The sequence below is a fragment of the Strix uralensis genome, chromosome 16 (genome assembly GCF_047716275.1).
Source record: "Strix uralensis isolate ZFMK-TIS-50842 chromosome 16, bStrUra1, whole genome shotgun sequence".
Classification (NCBI taxonomy): domain Eukaryota; kingdom Metazoa; phylum Chordata; class Aves; order Strigiformes; family Strigidae; genus Strix; species Strix uralensis.
Window position 1 is genome coordinate 19,459,042 of NC_133987.1, and position 23,818 is coordinate 19,482,859.

The window sequence follows — 23,818 nt, forward strand, 5'->3', positions numbered from 1 at the left end:
AAACTCAAATTCATCAGACTTGTTCAATTAAGGACTGTGCTGAAATAACAACTGCATCCATGATTTCAGCCCCTAGATTTGGGGTTTAGTTTTTGGCTTTTTTTAGCCCAGGTGAAGACCACATCTTAGCAGCAGATCTGTAGTATAAGCAGCAGCGCCTTCAAAATGGTGTTCTCCAGCTCAGGAAAAACATTTTCCAGTATGGTACTAGATAGCAGCATATCTACCCCAGCACTGGAGACAGATCTGCAGTGTTCAAGGTGTAATTGGAGTACAGGCCCAAGCAACAACAGAGCTAGTTTTGCTGTGCTGTGGAAAACTATGCCTTTATTGTTATAAACGCATTGTGTTAAAATCTTCCACCAAAGTGTCAACTGCTGATTCTGAGAAGATGCACTTCTCTCAATACCATAGGGAACAGATCTCCATGAGGAAAGTGGGAAACAGAGAAAGCACAAGGACTGAAAGGGAGAGGAAAAAGTCTTATGCTGGAGAGGAAAAAGAAAAGGAAGGTAGCAAAGATGTAGCAGAAAACTGAAGTATACAGGCTCTGGACTTTCTCACAATTTTGCTTAAGTCAGAACACTCAAGGTGGTAAAAACAACAAAAAACCTGACCAAAAAACCACCAAAAAAGACAACCGTTAAGAAAAATCACGACAGATGTACTAAAATTACATCTGAGTCAGAGGAGGAAAATGCAAGAAAACTCTTCTTATTGAGATTATATATTCTTATTTCTTACTAGAACAAATTCTTTCATGTCTTTCCTGGTGCAAGAACTCAGCAGATAGTGGCCGAGTGATTTTATTTTTTACCAATATTGGTCTGACAGGAATGTACATTTCAGCATTATCTTTTCTTTTTGCCGAGAGAACTCGTAGTGGCTTCACTTCTGCAAGATAATAAGGGAAAATAAATAATCAACTTCAGAGATATTTAGGAGCAGTCAGCCAAGGGAAAACTTATGGGATCTTAACGGCTAAAATGTTGCCACTTTAATTATGCTGGCGTAGTTAAAGTGATAACCTCCATCCTCCCTCCCTTTCACTGATACAGTTCTGTTGATGTAGAAGTACACATGCATGACTTGCACTGACTGAGTGAAACAAAATAAAATACTTCATTATAAGGTACCAATATAATTCATCTGTACCAGATATTTACCTGCATTACTGTCAAGAAAAGCAAAAATAAATAAGAAGTCCTGAGTCACTTATTAACATCATTATACCAAAATAAATTCTTAAAATACAGACTAAAATGTTGTCTTACTTAGAAGTTTCAAAGGAGGATAGGGTTGCCTAGAGTAGTTCATAAGAGTATTTCTTCACTTTTTTATTTGATACCTCCTTTTTTATTTCATACCTTGATTTTATTTAATACCCCACTGTTTGCATCACAGCTTTGAAATTCTCTCTGGAAAAAAAAAAAACAACATGTACTCTCCCAAAGATCTTCTCACTGCTGCTCCATCCCTTGTTCCTATCTCTTCTTTTGCCACCTCTCCCCATTCACACTCCACTCACCTCTATGACGAGAGGAACACTCCTTTACTCAGTTTGTTCAAAGACTGTTCCTCTTAAATTAAGCAATTAACTATGGATAAGGAAAAAGGAAAAACCAAAACCAAATCCCAAAACCAATGAATGTACCTGAAATGAGTAGGGAGGGAATTCTGAGAAATACTGAATTCAGTCTGGTTTCTGCCTGACCTCTCTACCTTTAACAAGCTAAACATCTTTGAGACCTAGTGACTGGTTTTGGGTTTGGACATTGAGGTCTCCAAAGGAGAAGACCTGACAAAAAGAAGTGTCTCATAGCCAGATAGATATGTTTTCTGCAATTAATACAGCTTTCATCAGGCCTGAATAGCACATGCTATGACAACAAGTACCCAGCACCCAGGATGTGAAACGGACGAAGTTGAGACTGGGAAGATTTGGCCGCCTGGATTACTGCAAAAACAATTTAAAAATATACTAAAAAAAAGTAAATATCTCTTGAGAAATCTCAGACAGTTTGCGACAGTCTTAGTTCAAGTGTTTAGACCTGGTGACGTAAGTGCATTAACCAGGGCTATATGTTTGTCTTTGCAAAAAAAATTCTTAACATAGTAGTAAGAGGATGCAAGTCTCCCAGATCAGGAGATTAAAACAATAGGTTTGCTGAAGAGCATGAAAACTCATGAAAGTATGGAGTCACCATTAATGATTAACCAGCAGCAATTCCCTTAAAAGTAATGCTCTCAAAGAATCATTATTATTATAGTACTGTAGTAGTATATAATACACAGAGACTTACTACTTTGGTCCTGGTTGAACTCCAACACAGTGAGGCCACCAGAATCAAGGCCAGAGCATCTCCCAGCATCCTGATGTTCAGAAGCTTCTTTCTGCAGTGATCTACTGCTATGCAACTGAAGGCCTTCAAAGCTTGTAATTGTTTCCTCAGTGGGAGATGGTTCTGAAAACACATCCTCCTCAACAGAGTCATAATCATCACTAAGAGAGTCTTCTTCCATGCTTTTCTCTTCTATATCGAGTTGCAAGCTTCTTCTCAACTTCTGGTACAATTCAAACAGATTTGTTAGAAAGAAGCTAAACATGTATTTTAAAATAAACTCATGTGGGTGCCTCTTCCTCCCCTAGAAGAAAGAAAAGTCTTCTCATGAAGTCAGAGACATGATGCAGCTAAAAATATTCACATTCCTATGTCATGTCTTCACTCCTCTGATGAGGACTTGTAAAGAAAAATCATCTTCCAACTCCTTTGTTCCTTCTCATCAGAATCCTTGCAGGCAAATTCTATAGGCCAAGGAATTTTTATGTGTAAAACCAATTTTTAGGAATAAGTTACAAATAGGAGGTAAGTAATGGAGAGGGCAAGGGCATGTATTTTTTCAGTCTCACACAGTTAGATAACAATATCTTTTGGCTTCCTACTTGAAGAGTAGTTGCAATCCAGATTTTCCAAATGCCTTCACAACGCTGCAAAGCTAATGTAACACCAACTTCTTTATAAGCAATTGGAGAGACGCTAATTGTCTTGTACACATCTGTACTTCAAAAAACAGTAGAGGAGTTGTGGTCTAATGGATTAAGCCTCCAGTTTGCACAGATTTTTAAAGTGGACACACTGTAACAGGATTTGATGCAAAAATGTATCTATTTTGAAATTTCCTGTGCAAAAAACTGCCCAGCCTCTCTCAGCATATGCCACAAACAGCATAGATGATGCTGGAGAGCCTAGTGTTTTTATGGATGCAAAAGGAAAAGACCTTGCATACTTTAAACACTTTTTTGTTCCAACTTTTTTAGTATTAGAGTTTGGAGATAAGTACAGGTAAGCAAACTGTATGAGTAAAATGAAAACCTGAAGCTATCTTAGGTACAAATGAACTGTGACAGCGTATGTTCAGTTTGCAGTGAAAGCTTCAAGCCACTCTTCTGCTACAGATTACACTTGTTAGGAAATCCATGTTGACAGAAACATATTACAAAGAGCAGGCAAACTGAGGTTCAAAAGAGGGTCTATAAGCAACCTGAGGCTTGATATTGAGCATGTCTTTATGACAATCAAGACTGATATTTCTAGATATTTGACAGGGAATTGTACAGGCTTTCTTTCAGTTTGAAACCTCATGACATCTGCATTGTAACGAGACATTCAAGAAAACACATTATAGCTTCGGGAAAACCAAAAGTAATTCCATCTGGGATACAAAGAACAGTGGGGGCTTGAGTTAAAATTATTAGCTTATTCCTTACACATAAATGATTATAAATATCTATCTCTGTAAACAAGTTACTGGTTTGCAAAGAAAAAAAAATCTTAAACTCAAAAGCAGCATAGGAAAGGTAGAAAGACACAAGCTAGGAACATATACTTGGGAAGTTCATCTGATGTCAGTGGTAAGATCTGTAGACAGTTTCATATATATAGGCTACTCCACTACCCAGAAAAGCTTTACTGATGTCATTAATTGGTTAGACAGAAAACCATTCATAAATTTCTGTTCATTTATTCATTTTTTTAAGGAAGGGATATTTGTGAAGTTTTGTAGAACAAACTGCAACTAGTACCCAAATGGAAGGCTGAACTGTCTAACAATGGAGTCAACATAATAACAACCCTCAATAGAAAGCAACTGTATTAATTAAAATATTTTTATAACTTTAGTCTGACTTCTGTTAGGTAAAACAATGACATGCAACAATTTTAGCAAAATTATTCAAAAACTAACCTAAACCCAAAAAGAGTTGTTGTTTAAGCTTTTTCTAACTTGACAGCCAAGAGTGACATTCATGTGGACAACCATTCAGTAAACCGAGAGAATCTCCTTACATGAAATACTTTGATTCTATCCAAGAGACAATATTCTACCTCTTTAAATTAGGACTTAACATGTTATAGCGTTGTTGACTGAGATTAGATTCTCAAAGTAGTTTTACTTTTTATTTTTATTTTTTCCTTCTTCACATCACACCTCATCAGTGCAAAACCATCCAGTGAAAGAAACACTACACACAGGGTTTGCATGCTCTAGACACGACTGATACCTGGGCCCGTTCACATTTCAGTTGACACCACCATGAACAACAGAAGTCAACTGTACCTGGGAGCAACAGAGAGGATCATCACCATCTGTCTCCATGCTCAAGCTTTCATAAGGTTCAAAATCCTCAGAGTACTCAAGAGGAGGTTTAATGCAGAGTTTAGCCCCCCTTTCTGTTTTAATCTCCACAGTTTTCTGTTAAAAGAAGCATTCAAAGAAATTAGACATCTTTTGTGCTATCAGCAGTACAAGAATAATAATCATCACATTTTACATAACTGTATCTAGATCAAGCAATGCTTTTTCCCCTCTGTTCCACAGAAGGTTTCTGTCCTCCCTGAGCTCTCCTGCATTAAGGAATCGTCATCCTTTATGTGAGAGAGAGCTGGAATGTACGGAGCTCTGCAAGGAACAGTTCAGGAGCCAGTCAAGAGCTTCTGAGTCAAGATCAGCAGGCAGACCAGCACAGCTGCTGTCATAGTGGGTATCTGCTATAGACCTCCTGATCAGAAAAAAGTAGATGAGGCCTTCATCAAAAAACTGGAAGAATGTGCAAGTTCAAAGACCCTTGTCCTCATGGGGTACTTTACCAAACCTGGTTATCTGTTGGAAAGACAACACAGCAGGGCTCAAGCAATCTAGGAGATTTCCAGAGTGCACACAGGATTGAGGAGCCAACAAGCAAAGGTGCTCTGCTGGAGATGCTGAGAGAGCTGGGACTCTTCAGCCTGGGGAAGAGAAGGCTCTAGGGGATCTCATCAATGTGTATAAATACCTGCCAGGTATCTGCTCATTGACAGGACAAGAGGCGATGAACACAAATTAAAAAAACCATTAAATTCCATCTGAACAGAAAAAAAAATTTACTGTGAGGGTACATCAAAACACTGGAACAGGTTTCCTAGAGAGGTTGTAGAGTCTCCATCAAACACTGGAACAGGTTTCCTAGAGAGGTTGTAGAGTCTCCATCTGATTCAAAACCTGACTGGACACAGTCCTGGGCAACATGCTCTAGGTGACCCTGCTTGACCACAGGGATTGGACTAGATGATCTTGAGTTCCCTTTCAGCCACAATAATTCTGTGATTCTGTAATGTCTATGTATGAAAATGACTACTTGAAGTAACTGCAATTTTTTGAAGACGTATTACTCTTGTGTATAATATAATGAGGGGGAAATGTTATGTCATAAGCATTCAAGCACAAAGATTTCTTTGCCTTAGTAAATGTCAGACATGGCTGCAAAAGTTGTTCAAATTAATTTGTTTTACTTCATAATTAGGATGCAATCAAAGTATGCACACTGTCAGTTACTCAAGCATGGCTAAAGAGGGGTAGAAGATTTAGGAAACTCATCTTTCCATAGCACAGACTTTCAGTACTCCAAAAGATGACAAAAGAGGAAGCAGGAAATACATACCCCTCTCTCAAGGATCAAAGTTACCTGTAACCAACTTTTTTTCCCCACTTTTGAACTCTGGTGTAGACATATTGCATAGGGAGAAGTCTCATAAGTGAACAATGGAAAGAGGACTTTTCATTAAAGGTGACATGATCCAGAAGTCTATATTAAACTTAGTTATCTGGTGTTCATACACTCCTCTATCATTTGGCAAGTGCCAGGAGCAGAGATGTCCCAGAATATCCTGAGACAACCTGGTATTTGGTAGAATGCGTTCTTTCAGTAAGCCTATCCTCCTGCCTCACAGCATACCTTAGCACAGCCTAAGTTTGACAGTTTTGAACATGAATTGCTAGAGAATCCTCTAGCTATCCAAAAAACCCACAGGAAAAATTACTGGGAAAGTACACTGCTGTCTGACACAACCTACATCTTACTCAGTGGTTGCACATTTCCTTAGCTAAATAATTCCAGTTGTTCATTAAGATACTGTAACTGCTATCCTCCCATCCAATTGGACAAAAGACTTATGGTATTCTACACTAGTCTCAAGTAGTAGGTAGTTTTTAGTACAGCTCCCTATATCTGTCTAACTTTCCAATCCAGGGGAGATACCTCCTTCTTCATTTGGCTCTTGTGATTAGAATGACGCAGGTTTTGACCAGCCACACATTTGGCAAAGTTAGCAAACAAGTTCTGACAGGCCAATATGTAAGCAGTGATCTACTGAGAGAAATAGCAGCTGAGGAAATGAATTCAGCTAAGCAGTAAGGGTGATAAATAAAGTTATGAAGCCTCAAAACTTGAATGTGCAGTATTTGCTGAAAGAAAAGAAAACCTGCACAACAGGAATGCTTGATCCACAGTGACACAGACCCCTGATCCCCAGTGACTCAAGCATGGACTGGACATCCAGCCAGGGCAATTGCTAATCAAGTAGGGTAGTTATTTGGGTGACATGTCTCAGTTGTTAAGAATTCACATTTGTTGCATTAAGTCATACTCCTTGGCAGGCTAAGTCAGATCCCTCTTTAGGTCAAAAAACCCCAACCAACCAGACCAATGAGGTTTCTCCGGTGAACCAGCAACTATGTAGCTAATGGCTCCAAATTTCTTATAGGTAGGGTATTTTTGTTACCTATATGCATTTTCCTCTCTTCTGATCTAGAAGAATCTGTCCCAAATTACAGCTCAAGCTATGCAAATTACACCTCTGTGTCCCTTAACATATTGCAGGGTGGAGAACAGCAGTGACAGGCAGGGATGTATCTCCAAAATGAGATTCTCCATCCTTTGCACTAGACAAGCTCTCTAGGCTTGCCATCAGAGACGTCAAGCAACAGCTATTCTGCCGGAGGACAGATTGAGACAATCATGTCAAGGTTACAAAAGTTTCTGTGATGGATGTCACTGAAACCAGATCCCTTCAGTGAGATTTGCCTCATTAGGCTTCAAAGTAGACACAAAACTGGTCAAGGTATCACGTCACATTGTCACTCAGTGTCCAGACCAAACCAAGACTCAGCTTCTACGAGAGTCCCAACTGCCCGCTATCTACTAGTTGCAACCAATTTCCCCTAAAATCATTTACAATCTAAAAATTAGTTCAAAGATGCATTCTTTCAAACTGTTTCTTACCTGAAGCCAACCTCTGCGTTGTATTTTGTTTGGTGCAGTCTGTGTGCTGCGTTCTTGCAACTCACTCTCTTCTAGCTGGGCTGCTTGTTCACAACACAGAGACAAGAATTAGAAGACAGAAAATAGAAATAAGGTATTTGACAATATACAACTTAGTTCGCATTCTTTTTTTTTTTCTTCCCTAGATGAGGACAGAAGAGTAAGCCTTTGACATGCGAATGGTATCAACAACTGAAAAGGCATTCCACTTCAGCTGCTGGCTGGCTGTGTATTAGTAGCAGGAGTTCTGAACCTCTTTGGGGACAGCCATCATCATGTCTATTCAAGAGAATAAATTGTTTAAAGATACATTAGCTTAACAGTAAGGGAAGCCCCTCATTCACTGATATAAAAGTATAGAAAAATGTTCTAGAACAGGGGTGCCCACCATTCTAACTCCTAGTTGGATGGACAGTAAGCTGTCTTAGGAAGCTAACTGAGCCCAGACCCCACACTACTGAAGGCAGACTCTGATAGGCAGGGTCACTGTGAACAACAGGTGATATGCTGGGTTTACAAAGGAATTGTGTGTATTTACTCTCAAACTAAGGAAACATAAGGTATTGGCAGATTAAAGAGAATGTATTAGGTATTTAACATACTGTTAAGAAGAATTCTTCAGGTGCAAGTCATAAATGAAGAACAAACAATCATTTTCCTTCATTTCTAAGGCAAGAAAAAGTTGGTTTCAGAACTTCTGCAAAAATTCTGTGTATGGTCAAGGAGAACTAAGGGTTCCTGTGCTGGAAATGGTCCCAACTTACAGTGGAACAGTGGATTTTTGAGAAGATGCTTTGATTGAGACAAAGAGACAGACATCTTCCAGGTCACATCAGCATCCTCAATTGACCAAGGACATCACCAACACTCTCAATAGCATCCTAAATAAAGGCATCTCATTTCCTATGTCCAAGACAGATTTACAGCTTCCAATTCTTTTCAGTGGAGAAAAATAGCTGATGCAAAACCTTTTTTCTTTAAGCCATAATTTAATGGTCACCCTAAGCCAGCAGAAACTGGCACTACCAATAAAAGAAGTACTCATCCTACAAAGGTCATAGAATCAGAGAAAGATTTTGTTTGGAAGGAATCTCTGGAGGTCACTTAGTCCAGCTTTCCATTCAAAGGAGGGCTTACTTCAAAATTAGATCAGGTTGCTCATTACAACTCTCAATACCACATTTTCTTTTTTGTGTTGGACAACCCTACATGCACCTGTGCAATGAACTGTTCTGAGAATTGATATGAGCCAGCTTTAACTGAGGAAAAACACAAAAGAAAAATTACTTTTAATTGTAGTCACTTCTGTAATCTGGGTCACCATGAGATTGCACAAATGCTGGTACAGGCAGATAGAACAGGCACAGGGTAGGACTGATCTTGGGGGAACAGTGTATGCTTATGTCAATTTAGAGTGATCATAAAATTGCAGAGCAAGAAGAACAAGATGTTGTTCTGTTGCTTCAGCACAAAGTATCTGTCTCTTGGGCCTGAAATAGAACTAAGAATGGAGAGGAAAAGGAATGGATTGCTTCAAGGAAGAAACTCACCCCTTCCAACTAGAGCTCCTGCTACTCCATTAGGCTACTCCTAAGTAACTCCAGAAATACTTTGCAGTCATTAGCATTGGTGCCGATTGCTACAGGGCTCTTCTGGCACTGAGGGTGAACTGTTCTGAGATTACAGTGCTAGAAGTGTGGTCTGATTCAGCCACTACTTTGGGACAGAATTGGAAGCAGCTTTCACTTTCACTTTCACTAAGCAATCCATCTCTTCTAAGCAACTGCCCAGAAGACCACTCATGTATGCTACAAATATAAGTAGGAAAAGGGGACAGGGTAGGACTCATGCTACCACTGCTGAGTATTTGGTTCTCGGAATTGTTTGTGTATTTTGCGATGGATTCACGTGACCAGGTCTCTCTAAACCAGGAAAAACTGTAGTTCAAATCCCAGGCAGAAGTTGATGCAGCTGAGCTAATCATCTGTGCTACAAACATTACCTTAGAACAAAAACATCCTTCTCATGGGATAGACGGGATATGAATACCAACCACTACCTGCTTCAGCACACAAAATAGGTCTGCTGGTGTCATTCCCTCAGAGACTTGAGCTGACAGTGCCTATTCTAGTAGTCAAGAACTGAGTAGTACATCATCAAAATATTAGTCATAATCAAAGGAGACACCATGCTACCCTTAAGCCATGTCTTTGTGACCACACCGACATTCACTGGAAGTACATACATGGTTGTGAAACTATGTTCGGGTTATACATCCAAAGAAATGACAGTATACCTAGAGACCAGCTTCACTACCTTGTAAGCCCATCATTTACTTTAATTCATTTACCAAGCCTAAGCATAAAAAGTTTATCAATCACTATTATCATGAATTACTCCTAGGGAACACAGACAAAGAAAACAGTCCAGATAAATAGACTTATGATGACACTTTCAGGAACCACAAAGAGGGATTTGTGCCCATTCTGTATTATTAAGTATCGCACATTCCTAATTTTTCAGTGAAGACTAATCCTATAGATGGATGTTTTAGAAGTAATAAATGATGCAATAACTCTCATAGGAGATGGATAGGGAAGAAAATTCAGTGCTGTATCTCAGCTAGAAATCATTTCTGTAAGTAAAATCACATTCAGTCATTGAGAAGAAATGCCCAGAAATGAAACAGACCACAAAATTGCTAAGGTACTACCCCCAGGCAAGAAGCTTATACAGATCACCAATGACTCCCATTCTAGACTCTAGTGGCAAAATCAAATGGAAGAAGAAAAATGACAGGATGATGATTCAGTTGATATCTTTCACTGCAGCTACACGTGTTTAAAATAACAACAGTGGATAGCTAAGAAACAGCAAAACACTGAGTTCCCTTCTGCAGAGATAATGCCACTGTCTCTAAGTTGATGGAGTTGAGGTCCGTAAGACAAACCGAAGTATTCTACCTTAACTGAACCAAATGGCATTAAGTGACCATAAAAATAAACAACTTTGGTTAAGCGTAAAGGTACCCGCTGCGCAGCAGAACTATAAGAGGAAATTTCTCTTGACATGAGTTCTCTTACAGCTGCTGCCACAATATCCCTGCACAATTTTTGGACCAAAAAGTCAAGGACGCTGTTTTACACCATCTTTAGATACCTAAAGGTCTATCATGCCAGTGTGGCAGAGCTCACAATTTCCTTCGTTTTCCAATATCCAAGAACATGAACTTTTTTTGCATCATTACACACAAGTTTTTACTTTCATACAGAACGGCAAAACCAGCCAACTAGCTGATTCCCCATCACCATCCCGTATAACCTGCAAGAAATTATACAGCAGACAGATAAATCTGAACACACTTAAACTTGAAGACAAATAGTATGTACCCAGTGTAGCAGGAAAACAAAGAAAGAAAAGAAATCAAGGTTAGAGTCATGGTTAGAACAGTTACTGAAAGAAAAGTCAGTTTCCAGTATTGCTGAGATTAATAAACTTTCAATCATAATAAATTATCTTATTAAGTAACTTTTTAAATACTTTGTCTTCATTTTTAGGAGAAAATAAAGCTTAAGCAGACACTATCTACACAGTAACACATTAAAAAACATACACTCTAAGACAGATTATAGCAAGAATGCAGATAACAGACTAAGGTTGGTAAACTGCTTTCCACAGGGATTTAGTGAAATCAACTTTATTTTCATTACGTTGAATAGATTAGAAGGCCAGTAAACTCACACTTTATACCTTCATACATACAAAATTATTCCTGTCACTACATTGCTCTCTATGACTGACAGATTTAAATTAGAAACAAAATACGCATTTTCAAATAAAGCCAGACAGTCACTGGCAGAAAATGATAGATTTTCTTTACTTCAAATATTTAAATAAAGATTAGCTGTCTTTTTAAGACAACTATTAGAGCTTAAACATAATTTATGAGCTTAATGCAGTTATTACTGCATATAATTTGATTATAGTCTTTGTCAGTGGTTCTCAGCCTGTGGTCTGTGGCCCCCTGGGGGGCCGTGATGTTGTCACAGGGGGTCCATGAAGGCTTAAAGCAGGGGTGGGAACATCCAGCCCGGAAACATTTGATCTTGCCAGTGGCAAGCACTGCGCCTCCTCTTCCCACAGCCCCCTCCCCTCAATGCTCCTCTCATACTCAAGCCCCCCCCCCGCCCCACCTGCCCTGACGCACTCGTATATTCGGTGTTAGTAAGGTTGGTGGGACCCACTTTAACTAGGCGGTTTCTCTCTTAAAGACATTTTCTTAATCCAACGGCCCGGCCCCCTCTTTAGGGCCACAACTGGACTGAAGTCTGTTCCTCCAAATGGTGGCCCTGGACCCGTAAACAAAAATATATGGTGACTGAACACAGACAAACAAGGGGGGAGGTGAGAAGAATTGTAAAACCTTTTCATCGAATTTTAATGTAAAAATTGGAATCAAATTTGGAATTAGCACATTAAAATACCATAACATGGGCCGTTTGAGCAAGAAGAGTGTTGATGCTATTATTTTAAATTCATATGGAATCATTGCAATAAAGATAATAGGAGTGCGTGCATTAACAGATTAACTTATTTTCCCTTCTCTCCAAATCTGAAGACCCTTCATGAGAAAACTGAAATAAATATTTGATGCAGTCTACTGCTTTAAATCCTGAATTAAGTCTTGGTGGTCTGCAGCCATGAAAGGTATTTAAAGGGGGTCCGTGGTGAAGGAAAGGTTGAGAACCCCTGGTCTATGTCATCAAATGTCATTTGTGTACAGGACACCAGACTCAGATAACATTGAAGTCCATCAGATTTTAAAGCCTATTAATGGTGTTATGTATCAGACAAAGGTATACCATTATTTTACACTGACAGTTTATATACATGTCAAATATTTTAGTTTTAGTTATGACCGTTTAACAAATGGAGAGGTGGGGAAGTTAAACTTTGGAACTAGCCAGGGATCAATTGAAAAATTGATAGGGTGTTGCAGAGACCGCTCCTTACATACAACCAGCTTAAGTACTCTGATGAAAGAGTCCCACGGAATTTCATTCCACCAAGCTCAAATGCTGCTGTCTCTTTATCACAGCCTGACCAGTAACCTCACTGACTGAATTACAGCTCCAGTGAGTAAATGTTTAAAATAGTTCTAGACTGCAATCTCTGTAAAACTCTCATGTAACTCACCATTTGTCCTGGTGGTCTTTATCTCCTTTTTAAGGTAGCCACGTGAGTTGATTTTTTTGCGGTAATTTCTCAGCTCTGAATTAGCTCCATTCAGATACAGAGAAAATCCTTGTTCTAACTGCTCCAGTTTGATTTGTATAGGATCCTTTCTTTTTAAACGTCCCAGTAGCCTGGAGTAGAAAAGACAGTAATTCATCCTTACTCGGTGCATATACAGATGGTCAGATTAGCAATAAATACAAAAACACACAATGTCACAAAGCTGAAAAATATGTTCATAGTTTAAATAACAATTTCAGAACATAGTTTCCAGGACCTGTTCCTGTTCTGTAATGCTTGTATGAGTACCCACATGCTGTGACATACAAAGTTAGATCAAGCCTCTCCTTTTTGAGATTTTTTTCCATGTTGTTTCTAATTTCATGCTATTTTTTCCATTTGGCATTTAGCATATTTAACTTTTCTTCTTGAAAATTTTTAAGAGTTTTACTCAGAATTTCAAAAAGCTTAAAAATGGTTGAGCTCTTTTCAAGGAAAAAAAAAAGGTTATTTGTGTTTTGAAACTCGAGGGGGAAAGCCCCCCAATCAATAATGCAGTTAGCGATACCAGAAAATTAGTCTGGTTAAAAAAGCACCCTTCCCCAGACTCAATCTCAGTGAAACACCTACCCTCCCTCTTCCAAGTCTCATCTTTCCTCCTTTCTCCGTGTGTTATACTCAGTCCACCCTAATTCCACTGGTGAGGTGACATGCAGGCCAGGAGGTTGGGGTCATGTGGGTGACAATTTGCGCCCGGCCCTGCATGCTGCTTCCTGGTTTCCCTCTGACTCCAGGGTGGGTCAATCCACAGGCCAAAGTCCCCCAGGGGTGTATCTGTTCTGACATGAGTCACCTTTTTGCAAGTGTGTCCCCAGCCGTGTCCCCAGCCATCCTCTAGGCAGCAGGCCTCTGCAGGAGCACCCCACCCCCTGCAGCCACCGCTCTCTTAAATCCACCCCAGGCTGCTCTGACTGGTGATGTTTTGGCACATGACGAGCTGTTTCTGTTAGTTTTGGATCTAGCAGAAGTGGCTGTGACTAGCCAAGGGCGGTACCTGACCTGCTCCCACACAGGCTGCTCTGCATCCCCCGCTGTGCCCATCCATGAGCGTGCCTCTTCTGCGAGGTACAGTTCCCACCTGCTTGTCAGGGTGTAATTCTGTAGCATTTGTTTCCACCAAAATTCAGAATTAGAGCTCCAATAATAAGGATGCAAGTTATTTCAATCATTAAATAATTTGGTTTTATTATTTTCTAAAACTGCTTTAGGAGATTATATACAAAAGAAACCCATGTTCACAAAATTGGCAGTTCTAACATAATTGTGGCTTTTGTAGGTTTTTTTGGTCTTTCCACCAACCCATTCAGTTTGTTATATGTTGAGTTGAGTAAATTCTTATGGCTTGTTGTAAAGGAGGGAATCCAGCAACAAAGTTCTGCAGACCCTTCTGAATTAACCTATTAAATTCATCTGTCTAGGGTACGACAGGAAGGTTCACATGAACAAAGATTAAAAGAAATGTTTTATACTTGTCTGAAAGGTACTGAAGTTTGCAAAAGCAACCTAGATGTCCTTATCTCCCATTTTAGCAGAATCTAACTTTACACATTTAACTTTAGCAACTTTTGCATACAATTGTCTGTGTTTCTGACAACATAGAAACCTTGACTCACAACATCATCCTCATACAGTGTGACCTGCCAATTACTTCTGAATCGAGAACCTCTTGTCCTATAAACAAAAATCTTCCCTGTCAGCCATGGAAACAATAACTATTTTGTTAATGAATTTATGTATCTTTTAAAGTATGCTGAAGAAATACTGTGATCTCCTCTAGAAATAAGAACTTTGATGTACTTAGCAAAGAAAGGGAAGAGAATCACCTGAATGCTTTAAGACACACCAAGTCAGACTTTGCATCACAAGCTTAAAAAACAAGTTTTTAAACTAATATTCACAGCTGCTGATATTAGATACTATATTAGATACTACACAGCAGATATTACATACTCAATGGTGGCAATAATTCTGTATCATACCGGTTTCTCTGCTGAAGGGATATTAAGTATTCATCATGTTTTTCATCAAAGTTGGTCACCATGTCCTTAATATAAAGCTGAAATGAGAACATAATTGTCACGCTGAAGTATAGAAATGATTTATTATAGAGTACTACTGGTTTTGCACCCTCAATAGACAAGAATACTATAAACTGAAAAAAGTTCCTCCTTCAACAAAGCATGAAGCTGACAGTGTAGCAAATCAAGCTCCTGAAGAACAGAGGGAGTGTTACTTGTTTGACTTATTTTTCAGATCCCTTCACAAGTTACTGAAAAGCCTAAAAATATTAAAAATGGAAGGCATATGTTATAATGAGTTTATAATCCAAGAACTGACAAGCAAGTCAATTCTGGGGCACAAGCTGAAAGGGCCATACCCAAAGCCCAACTGAAGGATGGTTTTCCTGAATTGCTACTGCTCGTGAGGTCAGTTAACTCTAGAACTTACTCGCTGCAGAGACTGTATACATTTACAGTGCTTAATTAAAGATTTTACCTTGCTTGCCTTTCAGGAAATAGGAACTTTTCCAGTAATTCCCATCAAGTATCCCAAAGTTGCTGCAAGTTGTGATAGGGTGCCCTCTTATAAGCTCGGAAGCTTAAACTTACCACCAGAACGTTTAATTTAGTTCTGTACCACAAAAAGAAACCCCGTACTTTGTCTCTTACCGACTACAGAGTACTTCTGCCAAAACACCGCCCCTTCCCGCGCCCTCGCTGAGGCCCCGCAGCGTTGGGGCGGAACTGACAGCTCTCCCCAGCGGCAGAGCAGGGCCCTGGGCCCGACCCCCCACGCTCTGCCTCTGCGGCGCCGGGCTTGGGAGAAACCCGGGGACAGAGCTCCCGCCGGACGGAAGCCCTCCGAGGCCGGGCCGGGCCGGGCCGGGCCGGGCCAGGCCGCGCCGCGCCGCCGCTGCCCTGTTTGCGCGTTGCCGTGGTTACCGTCGCGGTGGTTACGTCACTTCCGGCGCGCGGGCCCACGGCCGGCAGCGGCAGCGGGATGGAGCCGCTGTGGGCGCTGCTGGACGAGGTGGCCCTCGAGGGGCTGGACGGCATCACGCCGGGCGCGCTGTGGCACCGCCTGGGCGCCCGCACGCCGCCCTTCCCGCTGCCGCTGGAGCCCGCCACGCAGCAGCTCCTCTGGGCCGCGCTCAGCGCCCAGCCCGACGTCCGCTTCTACCTGCTGCCGCGGGCGCGCCAGCCGCTCCGCCTGCACGACCGGTGAGGGCAGCTCCGGCGGGCCCCGCGCCTCCCGCTCCGCCGGGCCCAGCCGGCCCGGTCCGCCCCTCTCGCCGGCCGCCGCGCTCCCCCCTTCCCGCCGGGCGGAGTGCCCCGCAGGGCGCCCGCTGAGGGCTTGTCCCGCTGACGGGGCTCACTCGGGCCTGGCTCTCCGGCCGCCCCGGCGGCTCTGCTCGCTCTCTGGAGCCGCTCAGGTTTCGCTGGAAGGGCTCTTCAGTAGCTGGTTGAGGGCAGCACGGCGGCGGGCGGCTCTGAAGCCTGCTCTTTAGGAGGCCTGCATGGGAGTCCCGGCAAGGTTTCCATTACAGTGACTGTTTACCACTTAGGTACAAACGGGATTTATATGTCCCAGTTCATCAGGGTGGATGTACCTGTTGTTTTCCTTTTCTGTAAACTAGTATTTATGTATGTTTCTTTTATTCTCGCCACTTCAGTATCATTGAATTTTTGAAGGTCAGAGGTATTCCTCTCCTCCTGCCTCATACACTCTGCATGCTGATAAATGTTTGGTTGTACTCAAGGAACACAACTCTGCTCTTTGTGTTTTTCCAGTTTTGAATTTTCCAAAAAGCTTCACTTGTCCAAGATATTTCATAGAGGTATCAGCATGGTTTGTGACAATTTTATGTTTCAGTTCCAAATTCCCCTTGCTTGGTTAAGTGTTAGCTCTCTGCTTTTATTTCAGATACGAAGAAATAGACCTTGAGACAGGAATACTGGAAACCAAAAGAGATCCTGTTTCTTCAGATGATATTTATCCTGTCCACATGATTTTAGATAATAAAGATGGCATACAAGGTTCCTGCCAGTATTTTAAAGAGAGAGTAGATATCACTGATCAAATAAGGAGGAAGGATTTGCAGCCTTGCTATACTTATACAGAAGCTGTTGAAAAGTGAGTGAAATCCTTATATCTGGCCTTAATCTATTAAAAGATTTTTAACTTAAGATTTAGAATTTAGTCCTCACTCTTGCAGATTATATCAAGGATCATGTTTGTGGGGCAAAAGTGATTGATCTCTCTGGTTTTATGGAACTAAGAATAATTTGTTACTTTCCCTTCTGTTTCTTAGATGGGGAGAGAAACTAGTCATTGTTGCTTCCCAAGACCAGCGTTACAGAGCTCTGATAGGCTGGGAGGGGGACCCTGACTTAAAACTCCCCGACTTCTCCTACTGTATATTGGAGCGTTTAGGTCGTGCTAGGTGGCAAGGAGAACTTCAGAGGGACCTTCACAGCGGGGCTTTCAAGTAAGTGTACATCTTGCTGTATGAATTAAATCAAAGCTAGTAAGTTCCCACTGGTTATTTATAAAGATCTGTCTGCTTAAGAATTCCTGTGTATTGATTTAAACTCATATCTGTGTTGGTAGTGTCTCATCCTTACTACCAGGAGCACTTGGTTCTTGGGGCCTGTACTGCTAGAAGTATACTGGTCTCTTCCTTGAGTTCATTATACTTCCTGATATTTTCTCATGGAACCAGAGATTGTCTATTGGGTCAATACACAAGTTTTGATTTTGTGGAAGTTTTTGCTTTCTCCAAATAACTTTTTCTTCGAATTTGGGATGGAACGATGCTTTTCACTTCCTTTTCTAAACTGCTAAGTAAGCATCTTATCCTGCCTGAGTTCTGAAGAGATTCTCGGACGCCCACGTTTTGTCCCCAGCATTTGCCCAGTGTTACATCTTCCTCTGTATGACCTGAATGGGAGCCCAAGCTACCAGCTCCCAGATCAGACCATGTATTTCATTGATGGAGGAGCATTACACAGCCTCTTGGAGAACTTCTGGTTTTGTATTGCAGTGCTGGAGAATATTAGCATTGCTGTTAAGGATTCACTGCTTCTAGGAGGTGAAGTGTATGTAGCTTGCAAACCACTCTGGCATTGTTTTTTGCCACTTAGGAAGCTCTTTTAGGTAACTAAAATGATAGGGGCAGAGGAGAAATCTTGTGTGGATACTTTTCTGTCAGCTCACCAAGGAATGAGATGAATACCAGGGGGGCAGTGATTGTGGTGTAGCCAGGAGTTAGAAAGAGAGGATGGAGAAGGAGGGCCTGAGGATGCGGTATTGGTTCAGCTGTCTGATCAAACCATGTCATGACACTGCGATTGTGCATAGAGACTGGAGGGTTAAAACTGGAGGTATTTTCTCTTGTTTACTTGGATTAACTATGAAAATCAATTTCACAGGTTATCTTAATTTTGGTGCTTCCTAATTTTGAGATTGTCACTTTATAAATTAACATATGTCACTAAGACCATAGATAACTTAGGTAAAGTGTTTTGGGATACTGGGTAGAGTTTATTTGCAGAAGTTCCTATGCCTATAGATACCTTGCCATCTTTTCTTTAGGGTGGATGCTGGAAAAATTCATTATCACCGAAGAGTACTGGACAGAAATGGCCTCATAACAATGCAGTCCCATGTCATAAGACTACCAAGTGGAGCACAGCAACACTCAATTCTTCTACTTCTGACTCGCTTTCATGTTGATAGGTATGTGCCACTCAGACGTTTGAAAGATCTCCTGGGTAGACTGTGACCTTTTACTATGATGGAAGTTTGCTCTATTGTCACAGAATCATCAAAGTTTCTTGGTATTAACTCTTCTCAATTTCTTTATTAACTCGTCTCCAGAATGCTAGACAGTTCTAAACTTGTCTTGGAGCTGTAAACAATAGGGTATTCTAGTGCCTGTCACCTGCCTACATAAGCCTAACTCTTCTTACTGTGGCACTAATCATTCTGTTAATTTTGAGTGTTCTCACTTAAAACACATTTCTCATTTTTTGTTTTCCTATTTTGTTTATGAGTAACCTGTGCTTCTGTGTATTGCCAATGAAATAACAGTCTGGGCTGAGTAACTGTTCCTTCAGGGTCTCTTCTTAGTGACAAATTCTCATGTGCTATTTGCAGAAGGAAAAGAAAACTATAATTCCTAAAACAATCTGAGAACACTTCAGCATACTTTAGCTAGTGACTGACATTCTGTAAAGATATAACTTCTGTTTATAAAGTTACATGCATGCTTACATGTAAAATAATTTTCTTGGTTAGGAGGAGCAAATATGATATTCTGATGGAGAAGCTCTCAAGTATGCTAAGTGCTCGTTCAAACCAGATGGAAACATTAGGAAACTTGAGGGACGAATTGGTGAGATTCATTACTCTTTTAAATTCTCACTCGTACAGAATCTAGGTGATTAGTATCAAAGACAGTCATTCATACTGCCTGTGTTTTTAAAGTTGCACAAAATTTCGGAGTAGGATATCAAAAGAAGGATCTTCAAAACCTACTAGATCAAGTTACTGATGCTGTTTGTCATAAGGAAGGAGTTCTTTCTGAAACTGTGGATCGAATAGGTTTTTTGTCAATGGATGTCATCATGCAATTCTTACTTGCACAGTGCTGCTGCAGGTTGCTGCTGCTTGTTTGGAAGGTAGAGTTGGAGGGACAGAACACGTTCCAGAAGCATCTCACGCTGCGCCTGGTGTCAGCACTAGCAGACTTTTAAGATCCTTCTTCGATATCCTACCCCAAATCAGTGTGTTTTAAGAACAGGCAGTATGAATGTCTTTGATACCAGTCACCTACAGGTGAGGCTTTTGGACTACACTGACTTTTGCCATTTCTCTTTGCATTAGGGTCTTTGTGAGAGAACTTTCAAACGTCTGTATCAGTATATGATGAATGCTGGCCTAGCCAAGGTAATATCCATCCCATTACAAGATATACACCCCAATGGAGGACCCTACAAGACTAAGAAAGGTAGCTAGAACCTTATTTTTGCTTTATTTTTGTGTAGTTATATTTATGCCATTCTCTCTATAAGCTTCAAATCTTAAAAGGCGCGTAAGTGAAAATCTGTCTATGCAGTTACATGGAAAAAGGTGTTAATTAAGGTAGAACACTGCAGCCCACTCAAATTAAGTATTTGTTCCAGATTTTTAAGAAATGGCTGCAGGCAAGTTTGTTGTTTATCAGTGCAAGCTGTTTCAGTGAATTGTGATTCTTAATAAGACTGCTCAAGCCAAAACAGAGACTAGGGACAAAGAGCAGTCTGCTGACATTTCAGGTTGAAGTTGAATGACAAGTCAATAAACTTGACAAAAATATATAAAAAGTTATATGAAACAAAAAAGACCATTAGAAATAAGCTAAAGAAACAAACCATCTTAGTTATGGCTTTTGCTGAAAGTCATGAGAATACAAAGTTTCTCTGGAAAGTTTCATATCAAATTAGGAAAGTCAGCTTCCACAGCACTGCCTTGGAATTCTTGAAGTAAGCAAGATAGCCAACAACTACTATTCAAAAAAATCATAGGGATAGTTTAATGCATAACCAGCTTTGAATTCAAATTTAATAGGTTTGCAAGAACTGCTGATGACTTCCAAACATGTAGTGGAAAGACAGAGAAGAACAAAACTGCATGAAGAAAGGGAACAAAAAGCAACTGCTGTCAGAAAGAGATGCAGATAAAACTCGCGTGGGGAAAAACTACAAGAAGTAATAATAGAAAGAGTATGAGGAAGGATAGTGTCACCAATGGAATTAATGCAGTTGCTTAAAGAAATCTGAACCAAATCTTTAATCACAGGAAAATCCGAAGATGCAGATTTGCAAGGGTTAAAAAGAAAATAGTTCTAAAAGATGAACAGTGTGTTTTTCAGAGATGTAGTGAACTGTTTGTGAAAAAATTAAAAAAAAACCTGATACGAACTAAACATTGCAAATTACATAGTCTTTGTGAATAGGAGTGATCATAAAGGAAGAAGTGAAAGAGCTAATAAAAACGGGAGAACTTCAAGAAGACAAAAGCAAACGCCAGTTACATGGAGTTGGATTAAGGCTCTTGATAAGACAACAAATTTCTTTATATCTTTTAAGTCTGGGGAACGGAAATCCCTCTGTAGGAAAACTGTATTATGAACAAAGAGAAGCAACAGCCGAAAGTAGGTACAGCATCTAGCATGGTTCAGAGAGAAATCTCCCACATTGTACCCAATAAATAAGGGAGTGATTGAACGAGTTCATTTGTCATGAAATACACAGGTCTGCCTCCTTCACATAATAATATCAGAGGGAGTTTTACACAGGAAAATTCATTTTAAGTTCACAGTTTCAAAAAGGCAGTGGAGATCCTCAAAAAAATATTCTAGAATAGATCAGTATACAATAAAATATATGGGGAAAACTATCACATTTTTACAAAATAAGTATTGTACATAGCATATTTCTGGTTTGAAATTCTGGTGTCTCAACGTACAGGGGCTTGTATGATAAGGATTCCTTTAGTCAGGCCGTTTAGTATTGCCATGGACAAAAACCTAGAATCTCTCTTACACTATGTTTGAGTAGTATTACACCAGGTTATATTTGGTTATACCTCCTCATACTCACTTAAGTTTCACAGATGTTCTAATGAGCTGAAGACACTTGCAAATAAAACCCAAAAGACCAGATAGTATTGCTGAAAGAGTTTATAATCTGTAGCAAAAATATCTGATTTCCAATTAAAGTATTTACTTGAAGACAAGAAAATACAAGTCCATTTGTAAATTTGGTGGCAACCCGCAAGGGGGTAGATGTTTCATGTTTTGTCAGAGATTGGCGCGGTGGCAATCTTACTGCTTAAGTTTGTCATGAGAAATGCCACCTGATGTAGCTTTCATGTGAATGATCATTCCATCTTACAGATAAAAAAGCTGAAAATCCACAAAAACGCCTTAAAAAACACTAGGTATTAAACTTGATGCATTAATAATAGCTGATTTTAATCAGAGATCAAGATAGTGTAATCTCTGGAGTTACATGAAAAAGCAGATAGAAATATGTGGGACACGCTGAGGATGAAGCCAGAGCATCTGCTATGGGAAGCACATTATTGGGTGGCAGGAGCTAAAGTAAAAGAAACTGGTTGGGTTTTGTTTGGTTGGTTTTTGTTGTGTGGTGGTGGTTTGTTTTTTTTAAATACTGCTTCAAGTGAAAATTAATGGGCTGTAGAAATACAAAGAATGTGATAACAGTGCCTGTAGCCTTACCAAAATGTCAGCACTTAATTACTATCCTAAGCAGTATCTTAGGATGCTGGCAGAGAAGGGATTCAGACTGAGGAGAAATAATGGAATTGTCTGGCCTGGAGCTCAGTCACATGATAAAGTTACTGTGAATTAACTTCATGTCAGCTAGGCTTCAGTAACTGATCATATATATACATAAGATAAAATTCATCAGCTTAATGATTTCAACTACAGCTTTCACCTGGCATTTTTCACAGCAGGGCTGTGCCAGAGGAATAGGGATGGCTGTAGGTGTTCCCACCCACTGCTGCAGGATGAATTGGCTACTTCTGCAGGAGCTGCTGAATCACTGCAACTTGATAAGCTGGCAGTGTGCAGTAACCTAGTTCTCACTTACCACTGGTCTCTGAAATTGTTCAGCAGGAGCTAGATGACACTGATGATAGTAGGTCATCCTTATATCGGGGAGCAGCATCGCTACAGCTCTCCTGAAGCCATCTGTCCCCACTCTTCTATGAGATCCCAGACGGGTAAAGTAGGCAGAGAGTTACTTCAGCCCAGCCAGTGCACAGTAACGTGTTAAGATGTGGGATTCAGTCATGTATGATGCTCTTGTGGCTGGCTGGCATCAGTGTGTTCTGTCCTTGTATACAACAACCTTAGATTTTGTGTCTCCATTTTCATTGCATATACTTATAGTACACTATACATGTTGACAAACCTAGCCATTTCCTAGGTGGAGAGAGTAGGTGAGGACTTTGCACAAGAAATGTAGAAGCTCAGCTGCTCATACATGGTTGCGCATAAAGCTTCCATAATATAACTGATACCATGTGTTGTGGAATCAGCAGACAAAGGCTGAGAAGAAGCTCTTCTCAAAGTGATGTTGGACCTGGGCAACATAACTGTACATTTTAGTTTTGCTGTAAGAGCTTACTGGATGGGGTAGGACTCTTCTGTTTGAGCCTTTTCTTCAGAATGCTAGTTGCTTTGTGTATGCTTCCTCCAACATGCATGCATACAGATACAGAAGGTGCTAGGGCATACGGTAAGCTGATAGTTCTTTTAGGTCCTGGGATTTTTAATGATTTGGAACTCGTGGTAGCATTTGATAGGGCCCACCAACTGATACCCGCTTTGATCAGTGCCAAGGAAGGGCAATCCTGTGTTAAGGAACAGTTTTACAACCAGGTAGCTTATTGTACGAGTTCTGTATCTTCAAATGTAGTTTTCTTTCATTATGTGACTTGCATTTAAGTCACATAAGTGAAAATGCTTTGAGTCTGTGGAAGAAAAGGAGTGTTTTTATACCCAGTGAGTGATCTCACAGTCAGATATGCGTTCTGGAGATATAATACTGTGGATCAGCACTTAATCCTTTCATTGATTTATTTGTGCTGTTGAAATTTCTCCTGTTATTTCAGTGTTTTCCGTTCTGCTCGTAAATCACTGTATTGGGCAGTCCTAATGTTGACACAGATGTACCTCAAAAACTCAGCTAGTCAGTATTGGACACGTTCATATATAGGGAAAAGCTGTTGCAAACACTTCCTAGAAATAAACAGTTGTCTTTGGTCATTTGTTCCCCGTTGCACTGCTGCTTCATGCTGCTGAAAGAAATA

The 23,818-nt window shown here is 40.4% G+C and overlaps 2 protein-coding genes across 8 annotated transcripts in view; one reads left to right on the plus strand and one right to left on the minus strand.

Moving 5' to 3' along the window:
* KATNIP (katanin interacting protein) overlaps positions 1 to 15,819 on the minus strand; it is a 66,302-nt gene extending 50,483 nt beyond the window's left edge. Inside the window, exons 1-7 of one of the 5 annotated variants that reach the window (XM_074885531.1) lie at positions 15,601 to 15,819; positions 14,911 to 14,987; positions 12,833 to 13,002; positions 7,598 to 7,677; positions 4,618 to 4,752; positions 2,304 to 2,565; positions 745 to 894 (exon numbers count right to left, since the gene is read on the minus strand). In XM_074885531.1, coding sequence (XP_074741632.1) covers positions 745 to 894; positions 2,304 to 2,565; positions 4,618 to 4,752; positions 7,598 to 7,677; positions 12,833 to 13,002; positions 14,911 to 14,972 — 859 coding nt within the window. In that variant the 5' untranslated portion in view covers positions 14,973 to 14,987; positions 15,601 to 15,819. Of the gene's footprint in view, positions 1 to 744; positions 895 to 1,367; positions 1,419 to 2,303; positions 2,566 to 4,617; positions 4,753 to 7,597; positions 7,681 to 11,880; positions 12,150 to 12,832; positions 13,003 to 14,910; positions 14,988 to 15,600 lie in introns of those variants that run through there. The other 4 variants (XM_074885532.1, XM_074885530.1, XM_074885533.1 and 1 more) reach the window with 4 other exon arrangements.
* Positions 15,820 to 15,909: 90 nt separating this feature from the next.
* The window catches only part of GTF3C1 (general transcription factor IIIC subunit 1), a 44,460-nt gene continuing 36,551 nt past the window's right edge, over positions 15,910 to 23,818 (plus strand). For all 3 annotated transcript variants that reach the window (XM_074885822.1, XM_074885823.1, XM_074885824.1), the window contains exons 1-6: positions 15,910 to 16,152; positions 16,856 to 17,065; positions 17,244 to 17,420; positions 18,527 to 18,670; positions 19,232 to 19,328; positions 19,820 to 19,943. In XM_074885822.1, the coding sequence (XP_074741923.1) occupies positions 15,932 to 16,152; positions 16,856 to 17,065; positions 17,244 to 17,420; positions 18,527 to 18,670; positions 19,232 to 19,328; positions 19,820 to 19,943 (973 nt within the window). In that variant the 5' untranslated portion in view covers positions 15,910 to 15,931. The remainder of the gene's footprint in view (positions 16,153 to 16,855; positions 17,066 to 17,243; positions 17,421 to 18,526; positions 18,671 to 19,231; positions 19,329 to 19,819; positions 19,944 to 23,818) is intronic.